This window comes from Dasypus novemcinctus, chromosome 17 (assembly GCF_030445035.2).
Source record: "Dasypus novemcinctus isolate mDasNov1 chromosome 17, mDasNov1.1.hap2, whole genome shotgun sequence".
Lineage (NCBI taxonomy): Eukaryota > Metazoa > Chordata > Mammalia > Cingulata > Dasypodidae > Dasypus > Dasypus novemcinctus.
The window spans coordinates 26,810,613-26,824,911 of record NC_080689.1 but is presented as its reverse complement, the minus strand read 5'-3'; the positions used below and the strand labels follow the sequence as shown (position 1 = coordinate 26,824,911).

At 42.2% G+C, this 14,299-nt stretch overlaps 1 protein-coding gene across 2 annotated transcripts in view; it reads left to right on the top strand.

Annotated features, from left to right (window-relative positions):
• Positions 1-276: 276 nt before the first annotated feature.
• SOS1 (SOS Ras/Rac guanine nucleotide exchange factor 1) overlaps positions 277-14,299 on the top strand; it is a 186,846-nt gene continuing 172,823 nt past the window's right edge. The window contains exon 1 of one of the 2 annotated variants that reach the window (XM_058278427.2): positions 277-743. In XM_058278427.2, the coding sequence (XP_058134410.1) occupies positions 657-743 (87 nt within the window). In that variant the 5' untranslated portion in view covers positions 277-656. The remainder of the gene's footprint in view (positions 744-14,299) is intronic. The other variant, XM_058278428.2, reaches the window with a different exon arrangement.

Below are 14,299 nucleotides of genomic sequence, written 5' to 3'. Positions count from 1 at the left end.
GAGCAAATCGCCCCAGCCCGGCGGCGCATGCTCAGTGGCGAGCAGGTTCAGTTCGCAAGTAGGAAGCTCCAGCGGCGCTACACCGGTGTCGGCGGCGGCGGCGGCACCTCAGGGCAGCCGGATTCCGCAACAACCATCTCGGGCCCTTCCCCTCCCCCGCTAGACCCCGGCCCCGGCTCCGCCCCGCCCGGGGCCTAGCGCGTTGCAGGGTCCCCGCCGCGCGCAGCGGGCGCCGCGGCCCGAGCGTCCGTCCACACACCCTTCCCCCGCCGCCGGCTCCGCCGCGGGGCCAGGCCGGGCCCGGGAACGCCGCCCCGGCGGGCAGACGTCTGTTGCGGCGGAGTCCGGCCCGGGGCGGCGCCGGCGGGCCGGGGCGGGGTGGGGGGCTCGGCCCTGGGGCGGTGGTGCGGCATGCCGCCGCCTCCCGGCCGCGTTCATTCTCCTCGGCTGGTGTCCGTGTCGGGTGTGTGGCCGGGCGCGGGCTTCGCCCCCCAGCGCCGTCGTCAAGGCTAGCCCGGCCGCGCGGCGCCCCGAAGGGGCCGGGCTGGGCTGTCCCGCGGGGCCGCGGCCCAGCTCCGCGCCGCGAGCTCGCCCTCTCCCTCCCCGGCCCGGCCGCCGCCGCCCCCCTCCCCGCCCAGAGGCGCCCCGGGGGCACCATGCAGGCGCAGCAGCTGCCGTACGAGTTTTTCAGCGAGGAGAACGCGCCCAAGTGGCGGGGGCTGCTGGTGCCTGCGCTGAAAAAGGTGAGGAGCGCGCGGGACCCCGCTTCCCCGCCGTCACCCCGGGTGAGGGCGCCGGGCTAGGGCAGGGCTGGGGAGGCGGGGCGCGCGCAGGGCTGCCTTTCTTCCCGGTCTCTACGCCTCCAAAAGGACAGCGCACACTGCGAGGTGCCCCACACTCGGCTAGCGCTCGGTTTTGACATTCACCCGGTGTGTGTGGGAAGGCCGCAGGAAGCAGGGAGAGTTTGTTCGGATAATCGAACCGCTGAGAGGTTAATGCCCTGCCCGTTGATTCAGAGGCAACAGTTGGAGGAGCCTCCGTTTTCAGTGGAGGTCAGAGCAGGCCACTTTTCCGCCTTCTGCCTCTTACTCGGTAGCTGCTGTCAGGCACATTTAAGTGCTGTGTGAGAAGTGTTCCGGCCAAAATGCTTGCTCTAAGTAATTGCACAGCTCGCCTGCCAGTAGGAACTGGGACATGACCTGCTCTGCTGGCCCTCAGTAATCACTCCCCATTCTCCACTCCCACCCTCCACCCCATTCCTCCGATTAACCCGGGAGCGTGCAAATGCCACTATTTTCAGGTTTTTTTTTTGGGGGGGGGGGGGGGGGAGTCTGAGAATCTCGGTACTGTCACTTTTCGATTAGCATATTTAACCTTTCGTACGTTTTTTCAAGTTTGCCACATTGTTATCTAAAGTTATACCCTATGATCTGTTCTTTTAAATGTTTTAGTGTAATTAGGAAATGTTGCTACATTTTAAAAGCTTCCAAAACAACACTTTCACTTTAAAAACACATTAAAACATCAGAAACTGGTGTATTTGAATGACAGTAAAAACAACCAGAGTCATTTTTGTTTCCTTTTTTATTTACCTTTTTATAAATATAGAGATTTCTTTTCTAAGTGTTTTTAAATCATAATTTCTTTTTGCTCAAAGAATGTTGAATGTTATCTGGTTTATATATATATATATATATATATATATATATTTGCTCCTACTGAGAAGTGTTATGGTGTACTTTTTGTAGTAAACACATACTTTTTTAAATAAGCATCTTAAAAGATGTCTATTTCTCACAGCCTAGCAACTTTTACTTTCCTTTTGTCTGTTCTTAACTCCTCCTCCCCCATCTTATAGTAGAAACGATTTGATTTGTTAGCAGAATATGCTCATAGTTCAGATTTATGTAGCTGTCCTTTTTTCAGGTGTCTGATTAGTCATAAATGTCTCTGATGCTGTTTTCTTAGAAGACCAAGGAGATTACATACAGTGCATATATTTTATTCATTAGAAATACTATTGGGTTTTTGCTCTAATTACATTTGCTTTACGTGCAAGCTTGGCCTCTTAGTTTGCAATAGAAAAAGGGAGTAGGAGATGTTAGAAACTGGTATCCCGATGGGTAAGTAGACAGAAAAATTGTTTAAAACATACAAAAGGACTTATAAAGCATTAGCAGTTTGGGGTCGTATGTCTTAGAAGCATCTCCTACCCTGAGGGAACCAACAAGATATCAGGGGTCATATGGAGGAGTAGAAACAGCAGCGTAGGAGTGGGCAGACCTGTTCCAACTCTGCTCTGCTGGTGGCTCTTGCGATTTCTGTCCACAGAAGTGTTTTGTTTGACTGTTATTTTTAAGTGTAACTAGTTGCCAATATTTAAAAAATGGGAGATATATAAAATCTAAACTTAAAACTTTTCTTGAAGAACATCTCTCTCAGTTTTGGGTCTGCATTCAAACAAGGTGGTATACTGCTGGAGATGAGTGAATGACTGCTGCCTTTAAATAGAGCATTTATCTCCAATTTGTTACAGTCCCTACCAGTTCACTTGGCTTATTTACATAAACCAGGTTTAACTTAAAGCAGAGATACCTCATAGTAGAGGAAGTGATGGTGAGGAAGTGGAAGTGTGCACAGTCTACCTGATATATAAAGTTCTTGCAGTTCTTATTCAAAGACTGACGGCCGATGAGTCTAAGCAACCTAAGAGAAGAGTGAAAGTAAATTGCATATTTGGATGTGCTTTGGGGAACCCATAACCTGAATTTTCACTTGCTTGCTGGGTATTTCATGTGGATATCTTCACATCTTGAACTCTTCCTTCAGACTATGCAGATGTGCCCAACTTGTGGTCTCTTACCTGAGGCTCTTTGGACATGTTGTTGTTCCCTTTTCCTGGACCGCCCTTCTGTGCCTGACCCAACATTACTCATCCTTCTGGACTCACAACTTCAGAGTCTTTAGGATTGAGTTGGATATCCCTCCTTTGTTTTCTTTTAACACCCTACCCTAGCAGTTAGCAGTGAATTTTAAGTTCTTATTTATTTATTTGTTCCCCCAACTAGATAGGATGCTCCTTGAAAACAGGGATCATATCTTACTTTGATTTTAGCCCTTACGTAAACAGTGCCTGATACCTAATAGGCACTCAGATTATTTGAGTGAGTGGGTAAAGGTGTACCTGTACTTCTTTCAATATTAAACATTGTGCTTTCCAAACTAGTCATCACCTCTTTCCCTTCTACCTACCCTTTTTTCCTTTTTTTTTTTTTGTATTTCCTCTTGATTAATGGCTTCATTATTTAAAACTTTTGTGTCTGACTTCTTTCTTAGCATTACTGTCCACACCCAGGTAGACCCTATGGATTCATTCCCCCCCTTTTAAAAATTTTTAAAAAATGAAGTATATCATACATAAGCACTAAGTATATAGTAAAAGTTGTGAATTTACAAGACAGACATGTATATCATCATTCAGGGCTCCCATACATCACCTCACCACCAATACCTTGCTTTGTTGTGAAACATTTTTTACAAACTGTGAACTATAGCCTATTTCTCACATTTGGTGTATTTCCCCCCAAATCACCCAATTATTAACACCCTGATTAGTATTATATATTTGTTATAGTTCATGATAGAATGTTCTCATACTTGTTCTCATTTGCCTTTGACATGTTCTTCTAATATATTCCCTCCTATTTCGGCTACTGTAATTGAGTCCCCTTTCTCACACTACTGCAGTAGCCTCCTGAGTCAGTTCCCCCCCACCCCATTATTAATTTTCAAATCGTAGAAGTTATATTGTACTTCTGAACATGTCACGCCCTTGTTCAGAACTTTTGATGTCTTTTGAGGGCCTGGGATGAAGTTCACAGTCTTTAGAATGCATTGATGGTGGTCTATGATGTAGCTTCATCATGATTTTCTGACTCTACAACTCTGATAAAAGTGATAGCCATTGAGTGTATACTTTGGATAGATTGTATGAGGCATGGGAATGAATAACATAGTGAACCATGTGGGGGAAGATGGACTGTGGTTAACAGTACAGATATGAGTGGTTTCTCATGAATTATAAAAATGTACAATACTAATACATGGTGTTAATGATAGGGGATGTATAGAAGAAACATACCAAATGTAAGCTATGGTCCATAGTTAGTGGTAATAGTCTGATGATATTCTTTCATAATCTGTAACAAATGTTCCACAACAATGTAAGGTGTTGGTGGAGGGGTGATGTATGGGAATTCTCCACATTCTGCATGGTTGGTTTTGAGCTCATAACTTTTCTGATAAAAAAAAAATATATAAAAATTTTAAAAATGAATTTGCCATAGATATGTGGGTTCTCTAATTGAATTTTCAATGTAGTAGTTTCTCACATTTACAGCTGAGGAGATGAATTCTCAGAAAAGCAAATTGCTCAAAATCTTATAGCTAATAAGGAATAGAATTGGAATTTGAATCTAAGGTTTTCTGGCTTCAAAGACAATTCTTTCTACTACATGTGTTACCTCCTTTGACTAGGCAGTATAATACAGTACAGTGGGGTTGCAGTTGCTCGTGTCTTAGATTTCAGGGAATAAATGCCTTGAGAGAGGGAGGCTGAATGAAGGTGGGCTCTGGGGGAACCCTTGCTGCTTTAAGTTAAGATGCTTTCACATATGGAAGCTCTGCATAGGATTTCATTGAAAAAAAAAAAAGAAAGGATACTGCTACATTAAAACAGGAAGAATTTTAAAGGCACTAGTTAATAGAAATATAGCATGGGCTTATAAAGGAAAAAAGGCTGAATAATAATGGTCTTATGGGGAGTGGGAGGATATAGGAAGAAAGCTTGGAACCTGTCCTTGTGTGCTCAAGGAACCTGTCCTTGTGTGGAAATTATAAAAGTGATGTTTTAAATGTAAGTGAGAGTTAGTCAGATGAGGATGAGAAGGGAAGTGTATTACAAGGATTTGTAGTGGCTTGGAGACTAAGAGGAGTTTAGCCTTTTAGGAGTTGTGAGTGGCTGGAGTCTGGAATGCTGGGCCAGATCTCTTGAGCGTAATTATTACATTTTATCTTGTGAACAATGAAGAGCTATTTGAAGGTGTTTAAACAGAATATTGACATTTAGATATGAATTTTGAAGGATCTTTGTCTCCTCATATCTCCTCTGGAGCATGGATTCAGTGGGAGCAGAACTGTGGGCAGGCAGGAAGGCCAGGTAGGAGACTTGAAGCATTTTGTGGTCTTCGGTAGGGCAATATTAATGTGGGTAGAGAAAAAAGTGGACAGGTTTTAGAGACTTTGAGGTAGACTGGTGATCGAATGGGTGGGGGCAGTGAGAGAGGGGAGCCCTGGTGATTCCTGGATTTTTGGTTTAGGAATCAAAGTGGTAGTAGTGATGAAAGAGGGGATCCTGGGAGTGGAGAATGTTTGGAGGGGAACTAAGGAATAATTGGTACCCTGGGGATGAGAGGGTATGAGAGAATTGTAATAGGAGGGCATTTGCTTTGCGAGAGCCAAGTATATGCAAGCATGGGCCACATCTTTGGTGGACTCTTCTTAATTATAAGCAGGTCAGCCTGAAGGCTCTGATGATGTTTTTTAAAGGACATTTCAAATCCCAGCTCTGCTACAGAGCCTTCCTGCTGTTACTCCACCCCATAAATAGAATTAATCTTTTAATCTCCTTAGTATCTTATACTTCAATTGTAGTACTTCTGACATTCTGCTGTTTAAAGTTTCTGAGTCTATGGCTATGGCTATTTCCTTTTCTACATCCAAGTAACTCTGGGGCAAGAATATGGTCTTATTTGTATTCCCTATTATGCTTAGCATATTTCTCATGTACAACAGGTGCTTAGTACATATTTGTTGATTTGCCTATGGTTCTAAGTCTCTCCCCTTAAGAATTTACTACTTATGAGTTAGGTGGGTCTTCAATGAGCTCTTCACCAGTCAAAAGGCAATGGAATTGTCATGTTCAGTGTTTTCTATTTTAGTAAATTAGAGAAGCAGATATTTTAGAAATAATTAAAAATGGTTAGAATTTTTGAAAATGTATGATGCTTCAAGAGGAGCTGTAGTTGTATTAGTTCTGGTTCTCTGAGAAGCAGATGCAAAGATGGGATCAAACAGGAAATTTGTTAGGGGAAATGCTTGTGAGAGAAAATGGGGAAGGAGGCAAGGAGAACTGACAGACCATGATGCAAGTATGACCCTAATTGAAGGAGAGAGGTAAAGAAGGAAGTAAGTAAACGAAAGTGTCTTAGACGGCAGTGTAGTTCTGAGGAAAGTTTGCCAGGGTCATCAGGAAGTCCTCGAGTGAAAGTTGCCCGACCTAGGAATTCCCACATCTCCCAGGAATAGGCCTGTTTTAGTATGTTTACTGCAGGTAGCCATTGACTGGGAGCAGTCAGTGAGAAGAGTGGCCTCTGCACAAATACTGTGAAGGATTTCAGAGTGCAGCAGCTGGGGCTCTCTGTCTGTTATATTCCCTGTAGTTGGAGATGAGAGGTTACTCCCATAGCCAGTCAGGGTCGTCTAATTGGCTATGAATTGTCTGATTCCCGAAAATTGAATTATAGTCTTCTGCTGCTTAAAGTAGATAATTTGTTCCTGAAAAAACCCTATGCTTTAAAAAAGATGTCTTAGGGTGAATTTTTAAAGTAAAAAACTTAATACCATTGAAATTAAGGGTATATAGTTACTTCATTAGTTGTCAAAGTTTGCATTTCATACTCAGTGTTTATGCAATTAAACTTTAACGTACAAAACATAAACAGAACAAAAAGAAAACAGTGCAAATGATACCCCAATTGTTACTATATAAACTAGTAAACCAGGAGCATTTCTGACAAACCATTACTACCCTGAGTTAAGTAAATACGATCATGAAGATAATCACTCATTGACTTTCCTTTCTACCTCAAAGGTGGACAAACTCCTATAAATCTTTGAAGATGCTAAACCCCAATAAACTGCTCAGTTTATTGACTCATAAGGTCAAATTCTGGTAACTCCTGGGCATTGGCATCAAGGGTAGGGATATACATAAGAGAAAAGAAATAATCTTTAGTTTTGGTTTTATGGACTTTGAATTACTCAGTTATTTTTAAAATAGTGATTTTTAAACTGTAACAGGAAGATAATTTGGGGAGAATGTTTCTTTAATGCTACTTTCATGCTGATTTTTATGGGCTTTTGGTTTTATTCAGTGTATTTGTTGAGCACCTACTGTGTGGCAAGCACTAAGGAAATGCAATAAAAAAATAAAGCGTTGTTGCTTTTAGGAAACTTATATTTGGTGATAAAGAGAAATCTGTAGTCTGCCCGTATGTGTTAAAGCATCCCACTTGCAAATAGGATTGAGAGTCTTGGTGGGAAGGGGAGCAGTGAGTAACTTAAGAACATGCAGTCCATTTTGGAAGGGAGAAGAATTTGTGGGGCGCTGTAGTGGGACATTTAGGACAGTGTAAGAAAAGAGTTAAAGAGGAGGGTGAGATATTGGTATGAAAGATGACATTTAACTACTTGGAAATTTTTTGCTGAGGTCATCTTACATTTTGGAAAGGAGAATAAAATGCTCTTCCTATTTTCTTTTTTTAAACTTTATTTCAATTTCAAAAAATAAAATAACATAAAAGGCAACTTGACAAATTATGGAAGTATTACTTTAAAAACTCCTATCTAGGCACATATATCTTATTTAATCTTAAAAACAAATTCTGCTGTTTCTCTAGTGTTTTGAAAGATGAATAAATGAGCACAGGTTAATTAAATAACATGACTGGGAGTGGAGGTGGCACAGACCATTGGATGCCTCCTTCCTCCATGGGAGGTCCCGGATTCGGTTCCTGGAACCTCCTAAAAAAGATGAGCACACATTGCAAACAATGGGGGTGTGTGTATGGTATAAATAAATAAAGTAAATCTTAAAAAAAATCACACTGCCAAGGTCTCCATGAAGAAAGTGAAGGAAAAAAAATGCTTGATCGTATACATGTATAAAACTAAATCCCATATTCTTTTTTTTTTTTTACCATATGCTTTGTAGGTTCCTGTTAAAATTGAACAGCCCAAAATATAGCCTGACTTCACTCTGTCTGTCTACTTGGTAGATTGTATGTTTTTTCCAGCCAGATCAGTCAAATCATCATTCGTGTTTCATGTGGTAATCAGTGAGAGATGCCATATTCAGACTTCTCTCATAATCAACTTTTTTTTAACAAATCAGTTTTATTGATACATATTAATAAAGCTTAAATCCATCCAAAGTGTACAGTCAATGGTATTTGGTAAATTTAAACTGTCTTTTTAACTTACCTGCTGACTTGAGAACCTGACTTCTGAGTTAGTGCAACTCTATTGTTATTTCACTACATAACCACAGGTTTTTTTGGTTTTGTTTTTTAAGATTTATTTATTTATTTATTTATTTCTCTCCCCTTCCCCCCCCACCCCAGTTGTCTGTTCTCTGTGACCATTTGCTGTGTGTTCTCTGTCCGCTTCTGTTGTTGTCAGTGGCAAGGGAATCTGTGTTTCTTTTTGTTGCGTCATCTTGCTGTGTCAGCTCTCTGTGTGTGCAGCGCCATTCCTGGGCAGGCTGAAATTTCTTTCATGCTGGGCGGCTCTCCTTACGGGGCGCACTCCTTGCGCGTGGGGCTCCCCTGCGCGGGGACACCCCTGCGTGGCACGGCACTCCTTGCGCTCATCAGTGCTGCACATGGGCCAGCTGCACCCGGGTCAAGGAGGCCCGGGGTTTGAACCGAGGACCTCCCATGTGGTAGACGGACGCCCTAACCACTGGGAAAAGTCCACTTCCCCAGAGGTTTTTAACGCCTTCCACAATCACGTAGTTGTGCCTTAGTCACAGTCAAAGACAGAGTTGACTGTACAGTAGTCATAGTCAACTTTTAATCAGTGAATAAATTATAGGGGTTCCAGTGATTCTAATAAATATTTAATGAAAGTGAAGATTTTACTATTGTGTGTTATTCTATATAAATATAAAATTTTTTTGTCAGACTCTACCAAGAGCTGAGTGTTTGGTTACTGGAGATATTAGAGATGGACAGACTTCTTTGAAACAAAATATACATTTCTACATACTTACATACACACAGGGACACACATATACACTCATGGGAATAACTTGCAACTAGTTATTAATTAGAAGAATCCAGATGAGTGCTGCCGTCATACATGCTTTTAACTTAAATGAATTAACTATATACATTCAGAAAAAAAAAAAATCAGTATTAAGTAGTTTAAACTTCCCAGTAAATGAATCTCAGCCCCACAGTGAACGAGATATGGTGAGGGGAATCTGCTAGTCCCCCTAATAGTATCAGTTTCCAAGTGCTCCTTGTAGTTTAAGCCTCTTGCTGCACTGAGTATGATTTCAGGGTTTAAATGTATCTTTTCATAAAAAGATGAATTTTTTGTCTAGCTGGAAGAGAGGTAAGAAAGTTAGAAAACAATATTTAGAAATTAGATGAGATATTTCATTTGTTTTCCTGTTGTAAGATAGGATTTGTATACATGTTCTATGTACATGCTAGATTCGAGTACAGGATGTTCTGTGGTTGCATATCTTGAAAGGTATTTACGACTTGATTAATTATATATAATATATATATATATATTTAAAGATTTATTTATTTTTTAATTTCTCTCCCCTTCCCTCCCCACCCCGGTTGTCTGTTCTCTGTGTCTATTTGCTGTGTCTTCTTTGTCCACTTCTGTTGTCGTCAGAGGCACGGGAATATGTATCTCTTTTCATTGCGTCATCTTGTTGTGTCAGCTCTCCGCGTGGGAGGCGCCATTTCTGGGCAGGCTACACTTTGTTTCGCGCTGGGCGGCTTTCCTTACAGGGTGCACTCCTTGCGCACGGGGCGCCCTATGCGGGGGACACCCCTGTGTGGCAGGGCACTCCTTGCGCGCATCAGCACTGCGCATGGGCCAGCTCCACATGGATCAAGAAAGGCCCAGGGTTTGAACCATGGACCTCCCATGTGGTAGACGGGTGCCCTAACCATGGGCCAAGTCCACCGCCCAATATATTTATTCTATATATAGAGTAACTCTAAGAAGGTCATAGAGCTTAGTGCACATATGTATATGTATTTTCTTCATGAGACTAAGGAAATTTCCATTTTTAATAAAGGAAAACTATGCCAGTGGGACATACTACTAATAATTAGAATAAATTCCAGTATGTGTGCTGAGATTTTCATTGTGCCATGTAAGGTAAAGTTCTCTCTGCTTTTCACAAGGAAATAATTTATATATATATAAATATACATATATATATATATAATCCCCCCGCCCCCGGTTGTCTTCTCTCTGTGTCCATTCACTGAGCATTCTGTGTTTGTTGTATTCTTATTAGATGGCTCTGGGAACCCATCCTGGGACCTTCTGGAGTGGGAGAGAGGCGATCATTCTCTTGCATCACCTCAGCTCCCTAGTCTGTTATGTTTCATATTGTCTCTTCTCTGTGTCTGTTTTTGTTGAGTCACCTTGCTGCATCAGCTCTTCATGTGAGCACACCACTCCTGCGTGGTGCAGTACTCTTTATGTGTGGCAGCACTCTGCAAGGGCCAGCTTGTCAACGGGCCAGGAGGCCCTGGATATTAAACCCTGGACCTCCTATATGGTAGGTGGAAGCTCTATCCATTGAGCCATATCCACTTCCCATAATTTATATTTTGATTTATATTAATTGCATCTTAATTTTTGGTTTTTAAAATTCTTAGATAACAATTAGTTCTTGACTTAGCACCTAAGTTATTAGCATCTCAAATATATGAGTGGCTTTGCAGAAGCTCTGTCACCATGACCCTGTTGGGGAACCCAGTTAAATTCAAGAGATATTACTGAGAATCTGATTTTTGCAAAATCTAGTGTTTGGCTTCTTAGAGGGGCAACTAAGACAGTTTCTGCATTCAAAAAGTTTATAATTCAATGAGTTATTCAAAGTACTAGTTAGTAAATGCCTTGAAATATATATTGTAATACAGATGTGTAAGTCTTTTTAATCACTGGATGCATGGTTGAATTAAGTACATACTTCATTCCTGAAGGATGTTATCACTGAATATAAGATTCTGGGTTGGGAAGTGGATGTGACTCAAACAGTTGGGCTCCCTTCTACCATATGGGGGTCCCAGGTTTGATTCCCAGGGGGCAGTCTCAGGTTTAATTCCTGGGGCCTCCTGGTGAAGATGAGTTGGTCGACGCTGTGGAGAGCTGGCCGGTGCTGCAGTGGGCTGGCCCACAGCGTGAGGTGATGCAACAAGATGATGCAACAACAAAAAAAAGAGAGTGAGGAAAGACAATGAGAGGCGCGTCAAACCAGGGAGCTGACGTGGCTCAAGCAATTGAATGCTTCTCTCCCACATTGGAGGTCCCGGGATCAGTTCCTGGTGCCTCCTAAAGAGAAAGACGAGAGAAGAGAAGTAGACAGAGAAGAGAAGTAGACACAGAAGAACGTACAGCAAATGGACACAGAGAGCAGACAATGAGTGCAGGTGGCAGGGGGTGGGAATTAATTAAAAAAAAGATTCTGGGTTGACAGCTCTTTTCTTTCAGCACATAAAAAAATGTTATTCTGCTCCCTTCTGGTGTCTTAAGGTTTCTGATAAGAAATTCTGCTGTAATTCTAATTGTTTTTCTTCTATAGGTAAGGTGCTATTTTTCTCTTGCTACTTTCAAGATTTTTTTCTTTTTCTTTAGTTTTCAGAAGTTTAATTATGTTGTATTTTAGTGTGGATTGCTTTGGGTTTATCTTGTTTGGAATTCACTCAGCTTTTTAAATTTGTATGTTTATGTTTCCAGTAAATTTGAGAAGTTTTAGTATTTTCTCAGCTTTACTCTATGCCTCTTTCTTCTTGGCTTGTGATGACATGAATGTTTGATCTTTTGTTATAGTTTCACAGGTCCCTCAGACTTGGTTCTTTCTTTTTTTAAAAAAAGATTTATTTATTTATTTTATTTCTCTCGCCTTCCCCCCCAGCCCCCCACCCCAGTTGTCTGTTCTCTGTGTCTATTTGCTCCGTGTTCTTCTTTGTCTGCTTCTGTTGTTGTCAGTGGCATGGGAATCTGTGTTTCTTTTGGTTGCGTCATCTTGTTGTATCAGCTCTCAGTGTGTGCGACATCATTCCTGGGCAGGCTGCACTTTCTTTCACACTGGGCGGCTCTCCTTACGGAGCTTGCGCGTGGGGCTCCCCTACTGCTCATGGGCCAGCTGCACACGGGGCAAGGAGGCCCGGGGTTTGAACCGTGGACCTCCCATGTGGTAGACGGACGCCCTAACCACTGGGCCAAGTCTGCTTCCTGGTTCTTTTCTCTCCCCTCCCCTCCCCTCCCCTCCCTTCCCTTCAGATTGGGTAATTTCTATTGTTCCATCTTCTTGTTCACCAATTCTTTTCTTTGTCCTCTCCATTCTGCTGTTGAACCCATCCACTGATATTTTTCGGTCATTGTATGTTTATTTATTTACTGAGAGTTTCTGTTTCTTGGCTGAAGCTTTTCATTTTATCATTTGTTTCAAGCATGTTTGTAAATTACTTGTCAAAGCATTTTTATCATGACCACTTTAAAATCTTCTTAGACAATTGTAAATCTCTGTTCTCTTGGTTTTAGCATCTCTTGATTATTTTTTATTGAGTTTGAGATCTTCCTGGCTCTTGGTATGAAGAGTGGTACCTGAGAGTTTTGTATTATGTTCTGAGACTCTGGATCTTATTTAAATCTTTTGTTTTAGCTGGCTGTCTTTGATGTTGTTCCAGTGGAGGAAGAGAGAGCAACCCCCTCCCCCCGCCAATGTTGCCATCTGGAGGTGGACATCTAAGTTTCCTACTTGCCTTCTGTTGAAACCTGAGGTAGGGGGTCTAGGAGTTCTGGCTCCGCACATGGTCTTCATTATACCATAGTGGGAGTGGCCTCATATTCCTGGCTGATGGTGAAAATCCTTACTCTCTGTTAGGCCTCCTCTTACACCACCCCAATGGGAAGCAGGAGGGCAATTTTTTACTGTTAGTTTAGAGTTGGAAGTCCAGTTTCCTCCATGGTCTCTGCTGACATCATTGGTAGATGGGGGTTGTTGCCAGCCAGAGGTGACGAAAGCCCCAGCTTACTGCTTGTCTTTCTCTGACACTACCCTGGCAAATGTGTTACAGTACCTTATTATAGCTTGAAGGTAGAGGTTCTGGCTTTCCACTTGGCCTATGTTGGCATGGGTGGGGTTGGAACAATTTTTTTCTGTGACTAGAAAGAGCAGGCTTTTGTTAGGTCTTATTTTATCTGTACCTGTTGGTGTTTCTAGGTTGCTGACTCCCTTACCTCTAAATCTGGAATATATGAGGTAAAAAAAAAATCCAGAGATTTTACTTCTGTGTCATTACTTGGTTCTCATGTCCAGAGCCAATCAGTCTTCTTGTTTCTATCTTCACAGTCCTCTTATATTTGTTTTATATATAATCTCCAGGGGTTTTAATTCTGCGTATCAGGGAGAATATGGAAAAGCATGGCTACTCTGTTGTCTTAGAGGTAGGAATTCCTAATATAAACTTTTTTAGGAGATATCAGTGATTGAACCCGGGACGTTGTACATGGGAAGCAGGCACTCGACCACTGACTTTACCTGCTCCCTAAGTAAGAACTTTTAATGCTATAAGTTTCTCTGCAAGTACTGTGTAGCAGTTTGGCATTCTTTATGAATTCTAAAAATAGACATTGGATTGTGTTTGTATACCGGTCTGTTCCTCTGGACATATTTGATTATATTTAATTCAGAGGTTTCGCTTTTACTTGATTAAATAATGATTAAATCATTAAATAATGATTAAGGCTTTGATTGGGCCACATCAGTAGGCCTTTTAGAGAAAAGACATAGCAGAGAACAGAGTTTGGAGTTTTGGATCCTGGAGCCCCAGGAAGTATATATACAGAGTAGCAGATATGTGAGGAAAGAGAAAATGCACGGCAGAGGCCCTGGGAAGAGAGATGAGCCATTCGCCTGATAGCTTACACCTGGCCTTGTGGAGAGAGCAGAGCAGCTGAGCCCAGAGAGAAGCGAGCCCCAGGGAGAGGGATGAGATTTATCCCAGCCTAGGGCTGAGATTGGAAGAAGCTGGGATCATGAAGCCGAAGAGGAAGAGGAAGGCTTAACCCTTGCAGATATCGGCAGCCATCTTGCTCCAACATGTGGCAGCTGACTTTGGTGAGGAAAGTAACTTACGCTTTGTGGCCTGGTAACTGTAAGCTTCTGCCCCAAATAAATACCCTTTATAAAACC